The 18,149-nt window shown below is 51.5% G+C and overlaps 4 protein-coding genes across 4 annotated transcripts; 2 read left to right on the plus strand and 2 right to left on the minus strand.

The window, feature by feature from the left end:
* Nucleotides 1-138: 138 nt before the first annotated feature.
* NCLIV_064040 (conserved hypothetical protein) lies at nt 139-3,081 on the minus strand (the record flags this gene model as incomplete). Its single annotated transcript, XM_003885955.1, has 5 exons — nt 139-333; nt 645-767; nt 1,200-1,245; nt 1,858-1,934; nt 2,086-3,081. The coding sequence occupies 5 exons, from the start codon at nt 3,079-3,081 to the stop codon at nt 139-141; spliced, it is 1,437 nt and encodes a 478-aa protein (XP_003886004.1).
* Nucleotides 3,082-4,853: 1,772 nt separating this feature from the next.
* NCLIV_064050 (putative DNA-directed RNA polymerase II largest subunit) lies at nt 4,854-7,206 on the plus strand (the record flags this gene model as incomplete). The annotated part of the gene is made up of 3 exons (XM_003885956.1): nt 4,854-5,259; nt 5,449-5,855; nt 6,346-7,206. The coding sequence occupies 3 exons, from the start codon at nt 4,854-4,856 to the stop codon at nt 7,204-7,206; spliced, it is 1,674 nt and encodes a 557-aa protein (XP_003886005.1).
* Nucleotides 7,207-7,598: 392 nt separating this feature from the next.
* Nucleotides 7,599-9,877, minus strand: NCLIV_064060 (conserved hypothetical protein; the record flags this gene model as incomplete). The annotated part of the gene is made up of 5 exons (XM_003885957.1): nt 7,599-7,740; nt 8,275-8,377; nt 8,648-8,794; nt 9,314-9,429; nt 9,807-9,877. The coding sequence occupies 5 exons, from the start codon at nt 9,875-9,877 to the stop codon at nt 7,599-7,601; spliced, it is 579 nt and encodes a 192-aa protein (XP_003886006.1).
* Nucleotides 9,878-12,476: 2,599 nt separating this feature from the next.
* Nucleotides 12,477-17,268, plus strand: NCLIV_064070 (conserved hypothetical protein; the record flags this gene model as incomplete). The annotated part of the gene is made up of 3 exons (XM_003885958.1): nt 12,477-14,386; nt 14,815-15,470; nt 16,238-17,268. 3 exons carry the CDS (start codon nt 12,477-12,479, stop codon nt 17,266-17,268), a joined length of 3,597 nt encoding a protein of 1,198 aa, XP_003886007.1.
* Between the last annotated feature and the right edge of the window lie 881 nt (nt 17,269-18,149).

Here is an 18,149-nt window from a genome sequence, read left to right on the forward strand (position 1 = left end):
AATAGACTTCGTTTTTGACTGAGGCTTGCTCTGAGGTAGAGAAGCACGACCGGTCGGATTTCTCGTGTTGTTGAATCGAGAAAGAAGATGCTCCTTCTCCTTCGATAACAGATTCTTCTTCTGCGAGGCAGTGAATGCTTACTGCTGCAGCGAGCGAATGTGTGGCTGCAGCGAACTCACCATTTCCAGAGCCTCGATTTCTTTCTCTAGCTTCTTTATGACATCGGGACTTTGGGAGTGCTCGGATTGAAGCTCTTTCGTCTCGGCGTCAAATCGACTCCTCAAAAGGGCGACTGTTTTCGCATGTCTTTTCAACAGCACCTGCTTTTCACTCTTTAAAGAGGCAACAGTTGCACGCAGACGGCACAGTCCCTCTGTCAGTTGAACCATTAGTGCCTTCTTCTCGGCAATTTGCCTCCAAAGCGAAGAGATACGTGCTTCTTTATCCACCTATTCACATTGTGTTCAATTTAGCCAACTTTCGTAAAACGTCACGGGCATGCTTGCCTTTGCCCTCTTATACGATGCTTCACGCTCCGCCGCGCTGGCTCGACTATTTTCCAGTTGTGAAGCTAGATCTAGTTTGCCTTGAAGAAGACAATGGAAAAATGGCTGGCAGCACACTGTAGTAAGTCAGCGCTCACGTTGAACTGCCTGCGCTTCACATGATTCGATTTCTGAAGTATGGCGCCTGATAGTCTCTTGGCACCGCTGAAGCCTGCCTCGCCGCTAACGAGGATTTTCATTTTCGGATCTGGAGTCTCATCCTACTCTCGAAACGCAGACGCATTCTTTAAATTTTGGTGTGTGCGGCATTTCAACGCAGAGGACAGTGGACGCCAAGCTAATCCATGCCAGTAGTCGTTGTTGAAAAAATCTGAAGCACAGTGAACAGCCTTACCCTCCGACTGAATCCGGAGCTGTTGCCTTGCAAATCTGGCTTTCTCAGTGAGCTCTATCACCTTCAATGTGAGGCGAGAGTTCTGTGTGGTCTGTGCGCCGAGCAAGTGCATGAACTTCTTTGTTTCATGTCGAGCAGCCTCCAAATCGATATTGATCACCATTATGTTCGGGACGACAAAAACCGGACGCTGAGTAGCTTTTGGCAGGTCGGGGAGGAAACGCGATTCGACCCGCTTGGTGTCCACCCATCAGTTACTCGGACCTGTCCATACACTGGAGGGACTAGCTGGAATTACCACATTAAACCAGCCGGGGATCATAGAAGCTCTATGAATGGTAAGACTGAGCGTGGATTATCGAATGAACTGATCACACTAGCATCTGAGTAGTAGTGTTCTCTCGTCATGACATTCTTCGTAGGCTGTGACGAAAAAAATGATCGTAAGAATCCGGTGTCGACACGCTGCAGTTCAAGAGTTGGCATCTAGCAGGGAGCGCCATCTCGGCTTGCAGAGGCAAAGGAATTTGCTAGTAAGAAGCTAGCAAAACACTCTTCCCTGAAGAGCCGGTTTTTTGAGTTTGCGGACGGAAATGTTAGGGTCATTTTACAGTTTGCGGCGAACCTTCGGCCGGCAAAGTGCGATCACCATCTTGAGTGTCATTGCAGCAGTTTGAACACGCACGGTGGCTTCACGCGTCCTCACACAGCCACTTTGTTCCGCAGGAGCAAAAGCAATAGTTCCAGTGTGAATCCCTCCTGCACCGGAACCTCAGAACAGACAAAGTAGATTATCAGACGACAAACCAATTTTTATTGTTCTGTCCCTGGATGAAAAAAACGGTATTCCCCGAATCAGTTCAAGGGAAAAAGAAAAACCGTAGCATCTGTCAGTTTCCTTTTGGAGGAAATAGTGCAAGTAGAAAGGAGAGGGAAAAGTAGATGAAGTCGATTACCTTGCATATCGGTGCTTGTAGAACCCCTCGGCCATCGCGTATGTGCCATTCGTTAATGATACCGAAGAAGTATTGTACTGCACACAAACAGACAGCACAGCCGATATCCTGAAGTGGCCAACACTAAACATCCAAAGCCTGTCCACAGGTCTCACGACGCCCACGTAGGAGACTTGTCAACGAAAAGGAAAGGCCAGCATTGAATGTTTCCGCACAAGGTGAGCTTACCCAGGGTGTTAGTGTTGAGCTCCAATAGTCGCCTGTGACGATAAACTCAGGATCCCATAGTGGTGCGTAATCAGGATCCACCCACTTCCGGAAGGCGTGCGGAATTTCGAGGACGCTGTGGATGTAAATGTCGCCTTTCGGCTGCGGATTCAACAAAAGACTCCCAGCCAGAGCTGCATCGACCTTTCCAGCAGCGATGTGGACGAATGTGTGGAGGTCTTGCCCGTATGCTGGCTGAAACTGTAGGTATGCGTTTGCTCGATTTCCACCTCGACGACGCAGTTTACGCGCATGTCGGCGGTGATTTTCCGTCGACCCAGGCTTTTTCCTCCGAGACGATAGAGACTCAACTTGGACAGACCTGTGGTCTTTGTGATCCTCAAAGTATCCTGTTGCGAGCATCTTATCTGTATACTTTGCCACACTGATGCGGCTACTGTCAACATGGTCTGTGACCCATAACGCAGCTGAATCAAAGTTCGGGCGGACGAGAGAGTTAGAACTTCGTTGCATCGAGTATGGCCTCTTCCAGACGCCTTGAACTTGGGGTTCCTGCACATGGGCGGTCAATGTATCGCCCTCAGTCCCATTTCCGTAGTAAACGGTCACAAACATAGACGGTGAGCGTTCATGCAGCATTGTCCAATTGAATGCTGCAATATAGACATCTACAGTCGTCGGGAGGGATGGGGACGGTGCAGCTTCGACGGCAGCTGTCTCGGTGATGTACAGAAGTGTCGACTCAGGCAAGGAAGCTGCGCCATGCGAAAATGGTCCAGATTGAACGGTCGCATTTTTGTCTGATGCAGGAATTTGGCTGTCGCGTTCCACTGGTTCTTCCTGCGCAGAACTCAGCTGCAAATGTGCATTTGTCCCAGACCCGTACGGCTGCTCCGCTGTCACAGTGTCCGGAGTTACTTTATCGGGACTCGCTGCAAGCCAGAGGGCAATGTATACGAAGAGAACCCGGGTTTTGCACATTACTGTATGCACCATGATGGGTAGAAACAGCAAGAGGGCGCATCAAAGAGGAAAGCGAAATAGTTGCGACCCCTCTGGCAGCCTCTTGGGTTGCGGGATATTTATGGGATAGCAGTCAATCGGTTTCGGCCCATCTACACTTCGTCGCATTTTTCTGGCCAGCGGCGTCCAGTGAGAAACCAGAAATGCGAAGGCAGTTTGCCGAAGTCACATATCAGGTAGTGGGAAAGGAACGACAAAACAGTTTAAAGTGGTTGAGCAGTTCTATCTCGTGCGATGGCACGGCCTCGGCTTTGCTCGGCTGTAAACTTGGTTCCAGCGTATATTGGAAAAACCAACATTTGTATACAAGCTGTAAGAATACCATGAGATTCACTTTGGTAGTCTCCTTCCTGATGATAGTCTGTACGCAATACACGGATCGGATTCTTGTTGGCCTGGCAACAGTGCGATCCGTTCTTCGTGTCTGCCACGACAGCAACGCAAGTTTTCAGTGTTGCACTCTCAAAAAGTTAGTCGAGTTGATTCCCTTGCCAGCGATGCACCGAAACCTCTCCCCGAGGCTGTGATCTGTCCTGATTTCGTGGTCTGGGCGTAAGAAGTTGAAAGACGTTCATTAATCCTGCTTACGCCGGCAGCGAGCTCAGGCTGTCTCTGCAAGCCGACATCCAACTATGGAGACTGTCGTATGCTGGTTTCGAGTCCGGTCTGTACCTCCTGTGTACCTACACACAACGGCTGAACTATTGTAGAGGCTGATGGTGGGTACCCCGTAGCTTGATTAATGACTATTCAGTGCGTGCGAGGCGTGCGCTCTGCATGTCTTGTGCTAAGGAACGGTAGTGCCACAGGCGAAGAAAAAACCATAGGTGACAACGGATCCTCAGAGGGTACGGTTATCTGCAATCTGCTGACGCTGCCGATTGCTCCAGCTGAAAGTCGAACAGCTCTTATCGTGGCTGGGATTGTGTGTGGGTTTCTGGAGCGTAGCATCAAAGCCACCAAAAAGGCGAAATGGTTAGTGATTTCGTTGGAAGCGAGCCAAACCCGCAGCATGATTTCAATATCAAGAGAGCTCTCTTAAATACGATAGGGACTGCAGCCGGCACGCCAATCCGCAGCAGCCCTGAGGCTCTTTTTCTGCGATCTCCCCGAAGAATCCGCCATGTGGCTTGTCAGTGGCGGTTCTGAGCCACGTGCCAAGTTACTCTATTGACCGTGGGAGATGACCGCGACGTCGCTGGAAGTTTTCAGCAGGCAAGTGTGCTCTTAACAAGCAGATACAATTAGAAACATCACAGACGTAGGGGGAGAGAAAAGATACGTTTGCCCCCCCCCCTTCTTTCATCTCGGAAGCGGCTGCACTTGGTCACAGGCTTTCGGGTAATCAGTGCGGGGATATAAAAGGCACGAAACTCCTTGTGCCAAAAAGAAACTTGTGACCATCTCGTGACCTCTCTATGCTTGTAACCAACAGGTTTCTCTGCACTGTCAGTGAAGCGGCAGATGAGCTGCTCACCCTTCCGTGGTTTTGACGGGCTTATATCCTATTTTTGAGGGCTTTCATGATGCATCTCGGTGGCCACGAACAAGGCTCGTTGCTTCTAGCGCTTTTGCTGCTAGCAACGTTCTGTGCCTCGGCGCGTGCTACTGTAGACTCCGCGAGCAAGAATATGGGACGATCACTTCAGGCTGTCCCACCACAATCAGTACGGGAATCTTGCCGAATGAAAAACGGGGGCGAGAGTGATCAGGCTGGAGGTAACCACTGTCTAGAACACGAAGCTATGAGCCTCACACGAGAGCAGAACGATGATTCTATCCTTCGGTTGGTCTCCGAGCCCGTTGACAACGTGCAGGGAAATGGCGACAAAAACCCCTTTTCCCCGGTCACCTTGGCAGAACAAGACGAGGAAGCTAGTGGTCCATCTGCAGAAGCTTCTGCTGAAAAAGCAAAAGCAACCTCAGTTCCTCAAAATGGTGCAATCGGCGATGCAGAGGAACTGGAAAAACATATCAATATCATCGAGAGTGGCGGTGGTCCGATTCGCCAAGAGGGAGGGTCGGGAGTCTCTCACAAAGGAAACCCGAAAAGCGAGACCTCTCCAGCTGCAGAGTTTGTGGCAGGAGACGGAGATCCAACGGATGGTTCGGTCCTTGACTCGACAGAAGAACAACTTTCATCTTCTACAGGTAGAGCAGAAAAGTCACCGTTGACTCAAGAGGGGCCGGGTCAGAGTGAGGGGAATCACCATAGCCCACAGACACCGGGGGAAAAGAAAGTCCTACTTGATTATGTTGGTGGAAGTTAATCGCCTTCTTCTGAGACGCCTTTTACGGCAAAGCAAAATGTGGTATGCTCGCTGCCTGCTGCTTTGACAGATTTAGCGGGAGCCGCTGCGAGACAAGACGAGGTCGTTGACACAGATGACAAAGAAACATCGGCTCCGGCACTTAATGCTCTGTCAGAAGACGGTGCGGGTGGCGAAACCGCCCACAAAAATGAAGCGCCATCCACTCCTGACTCAAGTGCATTGGTCGGCGGATCAAGCGCGGTAACTGAGGGGGATTACGAGAGGCAGCAACAGGAGAAAACGAAGGAAAATGTGCCCTCTGAAACACACCAGAAGGGCGCACCAAGCAACAAGGCGAATGAGGGCTCAGCGACGACCAGATTGCCGGAGGCGGATAGTCCGGCAGCTAAAAACGTTCAAGCCAGTCCTCAGCATTTTCTTTGGGGAGCCCCAGACGTATTGCCGTTGGGAAAATATCTTTCCCAAGTTTCTGGGGTAGGAACCTCTGGTGTCCAGTCTACAACATCTTGTAGACTGTAGGCTTGTGTCCTGCAAGCCATTCAGCAGCTCTCTCGAATTTGCAGCCTAGTGTCTGATGAAACAATACTTTTGCGTCACCATACACTCGCAATTACCTCCCGCTCTGCGGTTTAAGGCCGAAGTGTGCAGAGCATCCTCATGTTCATCATGAACAGCATAACTTGCCTCGAAGCTTCCTTGCCGACTAAATGGTACATGCATTTGAATGCAGAACGTAAAGCAAACCCACTGTTCATGCCGTGTGGTTTGAGCTAGTGTTAGCAGATATCGAGGAAAAAAGGGATAAAGAAGTGAATATAATTAGGAAGTCAATCAAATACCACTACAGATGCGTGTGGAAGGTTCAAACTGCGGATGCAGTTCCTGACTAGGCTCTGAAGTGCGAACTGCGGTATATTGATCCCTCACCCATCACAGGAACATACTGTTTTTGTGTGGTTTGCAGGACTTCATCGACTCTCCGGCAATGGCAGCATTCTCCACTTTCGCAACCATGTCTCCAGTGTACTCACCGTTCGAAGGAATCGGAATGTCTCCGAGTGTGATGCGTGACGATAGTGGAACGTATCTGCCACCTGTGGCCCCAGCACCTAGCCCGTACATGGCCTCTCTGCACCCAGCAGTATTTCAGGGAGGTATGAGTATCGATCCAACGTCAGGCTTTTCCACTACCAATTTCGGAGCAATGTACAGCCCCAACTTCTCCGCTGCAGCTACCAGACCCATTCATATGCCCAGCGCCATAGAGACTACGCCTTCCGTGTCTATGATGGATAACACTCCGGTTGGGGGTGTTTCCTTTTCGCCGGCTCTTCGTGCGAGCACGTTAGACGGAAGCATCGGAGGCTTGGGAATGCCATTTACGGGTGTTATGGTGGGTCAATTCAACGAAGAGAGCGTCCCCCTTCTAAACGGAAGTGGCAACTCCGGCCTATCATCGCCAAGCATGACACACGGAGCACCGCGCATGCAGTTCGGCGGATCCGCAGGGATTGGCATGCCTTTCCATAACCGTTTCTTTCCAACCGCAGACGGCCACAACCTAGCAAACGGCGGCCAGACAACAGGGAATGTGAACACCGGTTTCTCTATCACTCCTGGAGAGGGCACCCCGTCGCCCAAACACTTTCCTTCTACATTCCCTCAATTCTCCTTCGGCTCCGGTGGTGAATTTCCTGACTCCAGATCTGGAGGGGATTCCGTTATGAAGGGGGACACGTATCAGGAAATCAACAATTCTTTTCAGGCAAGCGGAACATGGAACGCGTGGAGTTCCCCTCGCGCCCGAGACCCATTCAACGACTAAGAGAATGGAGTCAAGAAGCTGTACGCGGACACAGTAATTCTGATTTTTGCACTATAGACCTGCGGAGCGGAGTCTGGAAAAAGAGGCCCAAAGCTGTTCTACCATAACCAGGTGCAGGTTTCAAGGATTCCACCAGCAGTGGTGTCCACTTTATTTAGTGAAGTAAGATATTCATTCTTTCTGTTATCAACAGCCAGATGTGTTTGACACCGAACAGTAACGAATATCCCGTGGATAAAGGTAATTTATGTGAGAAATGCGAGCCACAGAAAGGGTTTGAGTCCCGACACTGCTGGGACAGCTTGCGGTGAGTTTGAAAAGACACCACTGTTTAGCTACTGCACGCATCCCCTCGCGTTCGTTAGAGTTTATTACGACTTCCATACAAAATACTACCCATGATGCTCTGAATAAAAACTAGCAATGCTCAATGCAACTGTCAAAATGATTGACAGAGAGGGGCCACCTCTATGGCCGCCTGAGTACACTATCACGGCTCCTGGAGGTGACTGCCCAGTCTCCTTATTGAAGCTCCTGCATAAACACGTAAACATTAAGTGGACAGGAACCATGCGCGCAACCTTGCGTACCGCTGAAGGCTCGTATAGAGAATACCTCGTTGACCTTGTGACCCGAAAACCCGTACACCCTCTGGAGCACTGGGCTTCAGCTAGAGTATTCCACCTCTTTAAAACAATCAAACCCGCTAGAAAACAATGGCGAATTCTGACAGGAGCGAAATGTACAGAGCGGGCACGTGCATTGAGCCATGCCAACACTAAGGTGCTCGCTAACTTTTAGCACGGTTGCTGTCAGCGCAAATTTGCTTGTTTTCCGCACGACACGAAGGATAAACATGGACTGGGTGTGCCCCCCCAAATGAGGAACCTGAGAAAGTATCGACATCCAGGAAATAATAATCAATGCCGAGCCTACTTGTTTGTACATGACCTGGACAGGATGGTCCAACTCTGCATAGGTCGCTGCTGCATCACTTCAGTCCTCTGTAACACCCTACCTGGTATTCTCTCCTTTTTTCCAAAGTGATACCTTTCATATGGTTCTTACCTGCACCCACTGAGTGGATAAGCCTCCGCGGCGGGACCACCAGCCTGTGCCACTTTCCCGCACGCTGCGAAGATCGGTGATCCTGTTTTCGAGCAGTATTGCTCTGTACAAATGACAAACGAACACGACGACCATGGTTGACAAATACATTGGAACTCGACAGTTGGCACATCCTCCTCTAACGTAGCCTGTGAAATCTCTTCGTTGTGAGGTAACTGTAATGTGCGTCGCCTCTGGTTCGACAGCACGGAGTAAAAATATCGATGCCAGTCATAGTGTGAGATGAGTTGAGTGCCTGGAACATGACACTTATGGGATTGATCGAGTGTGGTGCTCAACAAAATTTCTAAGTACACAGTTACCTGAAACTTACGTGCTGTCTGAATGTCGCTTGGAGCCGTGTATTTCCAGTTGGTAGCCCTGCCGCTGCAGAGGACCATCGCATCTTGCAACTTGCAGTGCAGCCACAGGAGGGCTTGTTTGCATTCTGGACTGAGAGACTTGGGGTCAATGTGCCATCCTGGCACACAAGTACACAGAAGATCACATTGCGCGAACTGAAGTGTGACACTGGAAATGGTGTCCTCTACTCCTAGCATTATATCCCTCCTTTACGGGTGATTTTGACTTCCGATTCGGATTCGGATACCTGATCCTTGAAGTGGAAGATGAAGTCGATGATATCCAAAGACATGCGGACGTATCACGCTTAATCCGTGATAACTCCTCCGCGAAAGACAAAGCGAAGTGCTTCTGATTTTAAAGAAAAAATAAACGGATTCTGGATTAAAAAAATGGCTGAACTGCAGGACATTCGACACACGGACTTAGATTGCTCGAACGTCCGTCAGTATCTCAGGGTGACATGAGAACCTCCACAAGGGAGGACCATGCGGGTATACATGAAGATAAACACAGTGTATTTGGGCAATCTGTTGCCACTGCTGTGAACAGAATTCCACTGTACTTCCCCGAGCCGTATGAGACATTCCTCGGTACAGCAGAGGCGAGGAGATTGTTTCCTGCTGGGTCCGCGCACCATGTTTTTCGCACACATCCTTGAGAACGTCAAGCTCTTTCCGGTACGGAGGAGGAAGCGACGAGTCTACAAGACCTTCGAAAGGTGCGTAGAGTAGAAACGCGATTCTCCACTCCCTGTACAAAACAAACAACAGACACGCAGAAGAGCGCAAGCACCTGAATGACGGAATGCCATCAATCTACTGCATGCGCGTGTGCGAAACATCTTCAAGGAATACCAACGGCCCCATCTAATTAGAGATTCAAATCCACCACAGTCATTAGCGTATAGTGGGCAACAAAGCCTTCATTTCCAAACGTATGCCCCCCGGGTCACATGCCAACCAGTACACGAGGCCCCGTCTTCGGACGTCAAACATTTGAAATCTCATCCTTTGTCCTACTTCTATGCGTTCATCGGTGCGAAGTGCGATTGTATGCGAGCCCAGGCTCTTCCGCCCGTTGGTACAACGATTAGGTTCCACAAATTTGTCCTCGTTTTGTGGCCTCACTCGACAGTATCGACGGGGCATCCGAAAGGGGGTAGAGCCGCCTTGAACTGGTGCGTTTCGGCCTCTACCATCCTCAAGCACACCCCAGTGGCGGCCTTTATCTCCGCATCTTCAACTCCGCCTTGAATCCCAGCACCTCCTCTTGGCAACGGTCCATTGAAAGTGATTGTTTCCGCTTAATTCACCTTCGCCACCGGGCGCTCTGAGGAAGACGACCTGGTTGATGTCTCTTGTTGACGAATCCAATGCACAGATGGGCCTCCACTAGCAAGGAAGGAATTTCGAGAACCAGGGAGTTCTGGCACCAGTCTGTCACGAGAAATAAATGACGGTTCTCTGGACTCAAGGGGAGACCTGGATGGGGAATTCTGGTGAGCGGCTTTCTCTCCCGAGACGGGGGATCTTGAAAGCTGAACTGCGGTAGCTGGTAGCAGTCGCTCGAAGCAGTTCGCAATAGACAAGAGGAAAACACATAGTGAGATGCCGGCCACAAAGAAAGATGGCGCTTCACTCAGCAACTTGAGAGAAACGCACCGCTGTTTCCCGGCCGACTGCATGTGTGTCACAGTAGTATTAGGAGGTGACATTGAAGCTTGAGGAAAAGCAGCTGTTGAGACCCAATTCCCCTCCTCTGAATAGTCCGTCACCTAGCAGAAGAACCACAATGTTGGTAAAATCTTTGTAAGGGATGTGTGCAAAGCACAATTGCTTGGACACGCAACTGCTTTGTCAATGGATTTCCGTCTCCTGCATGGTTGGTGAGTTGCCACGAAAGAAGTGGTGGCAGATGTACAACTGGCCAGTGGTCGTTGTACGCAATAAGACAATTTCAAAATTGCGGCACAGTTTACGTCATTCCACGTGGCGATCCCTTTCAGTTTCGGTCGGGCGCAACCAGCCGCAGCGATTTGCCGCCAGAGACATCGGTGACGCCAGCTTCGTTGACGATGCCAGAGGGTCAAGTGTTCAACGCAAAAAAAAAACATCGCTCTGCCGTGTCTGTGGTTTCTTCGTTTGTTAGCATGTAACACAGAAAGCGACCCCACGTTTAACTGCCAAAGCGTTGCCGAAACTCGACGGAGAGAGTCACCGGGCCGACAAGACACTGTGTCTCCGCACATGGCTAGTCAAGCTCTCAGAGGTAGAACACCGGGTAGAATGCCCACCGGTGCAAGTCGTGCAAGTACGTTCTGTGGCACCTCTGCATTGAGCTAGCAATGAATCGGCATTGGGGGAAAAGATCTTCACATATTATGTCGGCCATACCCCTCACGTGACCACCAGTGCGATGGAGAGTTAAAAACATATCTGAACTGCGCGAAAGAAGACGGGAACTCATCACACTCCGTTTACCGTTTGCTTGCTCGAACTTGCTCAGAGCCCAAGCACTTGGAAGATGCCTTTGCTTCAGAGGGAATTTTTTGACAGTCGATGCGGCTTTGTGTGGAGAACAAGGCAGCCCTGCCTGATTTAGTTTCGTTGCTGGCATCGCTCAACGAGAGACTTAGTGCCAAGCATTCTGTTTTGCGAAAGCAGATCTAAATTATTACGTATCAAGCATTTCTTAGTGTTTGAGTAGACGAAACGCCGGTTCTAGAAGAGTGTACAGGCACGACGTCTGGGCCAGCTATTGGGGGGCACCGTTTTTGCTCCAAGGCAACTTAGGGGAGTGCCTTCGCAAAAGCGATGTTACTCTCGAGCCGAGGCCCCAAGGACCGCAGAAGAGCCGTAACAAAGCCAGCATCTGTCACGGCTTCGCGCAAGGAAAGTCTCTCTTCCCGGCTGCTAACTCGCCGACGCAAGTGGGAGAAGTTTGGGAAAGCAGCAGGGTGAATTCCAAGAAGTCGATCTCGACTGTGCATACGGCACTTGAAGCGTCACAAGGAAAGCTGCCACCTCAGAAAGGTGCGAGGCTCGGCAGAGCTTCGCGTCTCCTGCAGCCCCATGAGTGTTGACTGCCTGTTCGAAAACTCTTTTCTGCGCCCCCAACAGGACGCTGAGTACCAGCTGCTCGGGTTTTTGCCCCACACAGTATCGTTGAGGCTGCATTCGCGCGCCTCTTCTTCAACAAAGTTAGATGCACGTAACAAGCATTCGCTGCACCACCAGGAGGTTGCTTGCGCATGTGTAGAAAACGGCTTTGCAATGACGTCAGAACCTTCCGTTCCGTCATGGACGCGGTGCATACATGTCTGTTGAAAGCACGCTGCCAATGGCGCAAAACGAGCTAGAGGCATGGGGTAGCATTGGACTTCAGATTTTCCTTCTAGGTGTTCTGGCACTTTCCTCAAGGCAGAGATCCATTTTCTCGTACATGGACTGCTGCAGCGTCTTCTTCGGTGGATGCCGTCCACACTGATGAAGTCTCAGCCAGAAACGCTTTTTTAGTCGAGCAAACGCCGCCGCCCAGCCTCTTTCATAAACATTCTGGCACACTAATTCCATCAAATAAGGATAACGGAGTGGAACACGACTTTTGCTTTCGTTCGAACAATGAAACGCCTCCTCGAACCCGCGTCTCCACGCAGCCTTCTTCCGTGACCAGGTGGACTAAGATCAGCAGCAAACGCGACAAAACGCTGACACACGCGTGTCAGTTGCGATCCGTCAGTCTTCATTCCCACAGCCTGCGTCCCTTGTGGCCATGAAGGGGAGGAAAACTTCATGGCGATGTATGTTTTTGTTCCGGGAAGGGGGTGTGCGTTGGTGCACGCAGTGGCTGTGCTCTTCTCTCTAGCGGGATCGCTGCTGTTGACAACGCCCCTCCTAACAGCTTGTTACCTTAAAATCGAACATGGCAGCTTGCCCTTGGGTGAGAGTTTGAGCAGAGGAAAGGTGAAAGCTCCCCTGACACTAGCTAAATATGAAACTGCGTTCACTTCCACCGGATACGCTGCATTTGAGCGGTTTGCTTTCGTACCCCTCACGAAAGAGAAGCTCGCTGTCATGTATAATTGGTGTCCGGAGCAGGAACGATATAATAATACCTACGTGGGAACCGAGCCTCTCTTTCTTTCTTGTCGAGTACGTGTAGAGTTCTTCACCTATAAGGGCGAGCGAGCTCAGCAAGAGTACTATGTCGGTAGCACGCTGCATTCTCGTTCCGCTTTCACATATGCAAACTTCGCCAAGTATCCGGAACTGAAAGCGCTCGGATTCTGGGTCCACGGCCCACACGAGGGCGCGAATTCGAACAAAGTGGTGATTGCTTTCTGGACAGCTCGGTGCAAATCTCCACAAGAGGCGCGCGTGTGCACGGGCTCCAGCTCGTGTACAGTAAACCTGAAAAAATCTGTAGATACCGCCAACGTTTCTTGCCTCGCTCAACTGTACGGCGCCCATTCAGTCACAGTGCCCAAGGGAGAACGCATGTGCTCTGGAGACACACCCTGGGCTCATGGCTCGGCAGACTGCTACCACTACGAGCTGCCTAATGCGGCACAGGCAGTGCGGAGTGAGGAATCTGGATGGCAAAAAGATTCCTCGGGCAGGGGCCATGGCTACCGACTGGGTTCTCCAGAGGACGTCGCCCAGCATGGCGGTAGGTACGGGTCGGTCTTTATCGTTAGGATTCCCCCTGGAGACGGGCAAACGCCGGAGTGGGAAACTCTCGTTGCGAGTGATGTGTATCTCGACTACGGCCACGGCCAAGCCAACGCACTCTGGGCAGACGCGGGTGGAGGAACTGCGACTGAAGCTCGCTACGCAGTCACTTTCTACACACATCAGTGGGATCTGGTTGGCGACAAGCCCGTTCTGTGGCCGCAGTGTCTCACCCAGCTGATAGCGGATGACGGCAGCCTTGTCCAGAACAACGGTCTGTTAAACAAGAAGTGTTCCAGCTGCTCGTCGCCACCCATGAGCCGCGTCCACCCCAAGACGCGGAAATGGGCCAGCGTCTGTACGAGCGATAAACCCGACGCTCCGGGTGTCTTCATCAACGACGTGCTGGCTGTCGATTCCAAGGCAGTCCTCCCGACGGCCGGTACACCCCTGCAGACGCCGTCAAGCGTCGCAGTGGACTCACGTGCTCAAATCGTACCACTTGGAGAACAAGGTGATTGGCTGCTGTTCTGGAGAAGGTCCATACTGACGCAAACGCGCCTCGCTGAAGGCGTCCCTTTCTGGGGACAGATTCAGGAGGCGAAGCTCATGGTGGCGAAGTGGACTATCAACGGAAAAGGGACCTTGACTTCGATCAAAGAAATGTCCGGTGGGCAAAGTGTCCTGGAATATTCGGAACCCCGAATCAGTCCTCTTGGACCCCAGAATAGCTTCTTGGTGGGTTACAGCGGCGCGCTGCGCCGGACGACGACTCTTGCGAGTATTTCGGAAGGAGAGGTTGACGGATCAACGACTTTCACCATGGAACGGATCCTCGGGAGTGTTCTCAATAACGGGGCTTTCACTACAGACTGGTTACCGCTTCCGGACGAATCTGTTTTCTGGGTCACTCGGTTCTCCAGAGGGAATGATTCCGGGGGGCACGAAACCCTCTGGCCCAACGGCTCGTCCCCCGCCATCAAGCTACAGTTCGTTCGCGTCTACAAAACTACAGAAGACCCATCATGCGCTGTCAAGTAAGCCGGGCTTGGTTGTCTTCAAAGTGCAGGGAAACCACACTGGGCAGTTATGCATATATATTCACACGCATTTGCCCCTACGTATATTCGTATGCGTATATATATATATATATATATATGTATACATACATATATGTCATACGGACAGAGAAGAACGAGCAGGTAACTGACTAGGACAGACACGTTTCGTCTAGCACTTCGTTTATATTGAGGCTTTCGTGTCCTGACTTTCGTGGAGAGGATTTCTGTTGCGAATGATGTGCTGCAAGGTGGAATCAGGAAGCTTCCTGCGACTCCACTTGCCACCGACACGAAGTTTTGGAGGGGGTTGTGCCGAAGGACGATACGACGTGCACTCTGAACCCTGGGGTCATTCGTTCCCTAAGCTGTCGGCAGGGAGCCTGTAAGCGTTTGGAAATTTCCAGAGTGTACGAAGGCGTCGCTACTGTCCAGGACTCGTCGGTTGGACAGCAAAATGCCCTTCGGGTCTCGGATGGCGATGTGAAGACATTCGCCCAGTTCGAAGCTCGCCCCACTGCCTTTACTTTGGAACTGAAGGAGGCGAGCGACGTTTGGGAAGTGTCTCTCGCATTTCTCGTGAAGCCGGGGGACTGGGACACAGGCGCTCGGTTCACGTGTGTCACATATGATCGACAGCAGAATGCTTTGGCATCTCGGGAAGGATTCCTTGGCAGAATTCCTCCCGCCAATATCCTGGAGCCCCTAGAGAACTGGGCGGTGTCTTTATGGACCTGGCAACACATAAGACTGTTCGGTGTGCAAACACTGGAGTGCTGGGCACATGTCAGCTCAGTAGATCGCGAGATTATCTTGGCTGAAGCGGAACTCATAGGCAAGGCCTCTGGTTCCTGTCCGCCTGAGGGCTTCTTCGGTCTCTCGGCGTGTCGCTCCGAGACTGCGAGGCTCGTTTTCGACGTCGCGACGCTCGACTGCCAGGGGAACTGGAGTGAATGGAGTCTCTGTGACGCCAACTGTCTCTCGACCCGAATGTTTACAAAGACGCGGGAAGCCCAGTGGGGAGGCAGGCCTTGCGAGATGATACAGAGAAAACCATGTGGCGGTAAGTGACACCCGAAAAAGGTGTAGGCTCACTCGGACGGGCTTAGTCAGCCAGAAACATTTCGTAAGAACACCCCCCCGAACATGCCTTTTCCCATGAAGTCACTGCCGTCTCCCACGTAGCTGAAATAAAAGAGAACTTCTGCGCTTTGGGTTCGATGGCGCCGGTGATCCAGTTTGCGGGGGCAGATGCATACTGATGCTAGACACACGTAAGGCTACACGCTAACTACGGTTACCTTGCCACATGAAGAGATTCCTGAATGCTCTTCCTGAGGCGGAAACCCCAGCTCACCAAAAGCGCTGCCATACACTCAAGAAAAATGGTTTCGCGCAGCGCTCTTGAAGGCCTTTCAGGGTATCGCTTTTAACGGCAACTAGGGCCCCCAACGCCTCTCGTTGAGTGAAGCGGTTTTCCCGTTGTCACAGAAAAATCAATAATGCTCCCTACGCTCTGTTTATTGCCGAGAAGCCGCCACCCGCTCGCGGCAACCCGTTAAAAAACGCATAAGCACTGCGCACACACTGTAACCCGGAAGTTGTCACATGATGCGCTTTGGCAAAAGACGGTTTTGAGGGACCTACACAGATCTCTTTACAAACAGACACACCGCGTTATCTTACTCGTGAAGATTTTTCGGATCGCTTCTCAGGACCACAAGCTGATCGGAAACTTCTAGCCCCTTTTTGTCGAGAGTGGTGTTGAGGAACCCGTGCACTTGTTTGCTCTACACAGTCGATTCAGTTTTTCTGGCTGTGTTTTTTCAGAGGGGCCCTTTTGCCCATCCAGATCCGACTCTGAAAGGACCGAGGCTCTGATCGATCAGCGTCGATCGTGTGTTTTCAAAGAAGGACCGTGGTCTGAATGTCTCCATTGTCGCCAACTTCGGCGACGCCAGATTTTGAGAGAGGCTGCTGGCCCCGGAGTCGATCCCTGCCCCGACGTCCTTGAGATGCAGTTTTGCAATGAAACGTGCCGTCTTCAGTATGATTTTGCGTACACCGCAAGTTCCACTTATCCTCCAATCACCACTCTCCCTGCTCGACTCTTTACTGTCGTCGCGCTCACCACGACACTTGCGCCTCTCTCGTGGCGTCGATGGTTTACTGTCGAGCGGCTGACTACAGCAGCTTGGCTCCTAGTCGCTGCACTTCTCTTCTTGTTCCTGGGTCTCTGCATTTTCTGCTCGTTTCGTAAGAACACACCTGAGACACCGGAGCCTCTAGAGTATTCCCCAGATGAAGAAATTCCGCCTCCAGTCCCCACCCTCACTAGCATGACACGCCGCACAACCGTTAGAATTCAGTCTGCTGCGTCCACGATGGCCAGCATTGTTGCGGCCTCAGAGGACTCTGGTTCGCCTTCCGCGGACGACAAACAGTCCCGCAAATCGCATTCGCTAGCCGTTAACGGTCAGGCGAACCAGTCTAGGACATCAAGGAGAGTCCTGTTCTACGACACACGAGAGTCTACTGCTGGCGGGTTCAGCGCAGAACGGGAGAAGGGTTGCAGGCCCACACCTGCAGCTGATGGCAACGGCGAAGGAAGGGAAAGTCCTTTTGGATTAGTGCCTGTCCGATGTGAGACAGAGCTGCCGCATGTCACCCAAATTCTGCCAGGTCAAGATCGCAGCAAACAGAAAAATGTGGAGATCTCGGAACTTACCGGTGTACGACAGGGCGGCGGGAACAGGCCAGCATCACCCATCGTTGGATTGGCCGCGCCCACCTTCCAACACTCGGGTGTCGTTTTTTCGGCGCATGTGAATCCGACGGTACAGGCAGGGAACACGGTATGACAAGAGGCCGTCACAGCCTCAGTGCCACGCGCTGTCGGATCTGAGGCTCTTGCCTGTCGGGATGTGAACGAAACGCAGGGAAACGACGGGTTGGAAAACAGGGAACGGCCCCAGTTCGGCGGATGTCACGAGCGACTCGTCCCGTTTCCTCGTTCCGTGGAGGAAGACGACGCGGTATGTACATCGCTTCCCTAACGACGCGGAGAGTATCGGTGGGAAACGAATGGGACACCAGCTGTGTGTCAACGAGATGAACGTCTCAAACACAAGACATTCAGGAAGTAAAACAGCATGCGCCCCCAGAACATAACGGATAGGAAAAGTAAAGCTTTGTTCATTTGGTGGTTTCTGGTTTCCAGAGTTCGGTCACGCCCTGCTGAAAGGCAACGGCCGAAAAACGATATCCCGAAAACTTTTATCGTTACCAGGAACACGTGAAGCCCCCATCCAACCTCTCTGTTGGAAACGATGTAAACTGTCGGGTTTCATTTGGCCAGTCTGTTTTCTCTCTGCGTGTCGCTGTTCCTTTCTTCAACACTGGGTTTTGCTTAAAGGCGTGAAAGCACACAGCGGCCCACAGCCTTTTGCTTAACCACTCAGGGCATAACGCCGGTAGAGCACTCTGACACTTTTGAGGAAGGTCAGGACTCAACAAGCCGGAAGCCTTGAAGAGAGATGCCAGTTTCTCTCACTTTCGAGTGGATCTACGATTCGCCCTCAACGGTGAAGCTTCCTTCTTGCCCGAGCGGTTTCCTCTCTGAAAACACTGTGCTCCGTGTCATGTGCGCGTCTCGCAACTCAACAGAGGTGCATTTCGCCTCCGAACTTCTCTGCCTCATTCATCGCGCGCGCTACACTAGGAACGAACGATGTCTGTAAAA

The sequence above is a fragment of the Neospora caninum genome, chromosome XII (assembly GCF_000208865.1).
Source record: "Neospora caninum Liverpool complete genome, chromosome XII".
In the NCBI taxonomy this organism is placed as follows: Eukaryota; Apicomplexa; class Conoidasida; order Eucoccidiorida; family Sarcocystidae; genus Neospora; species Neospora caninum.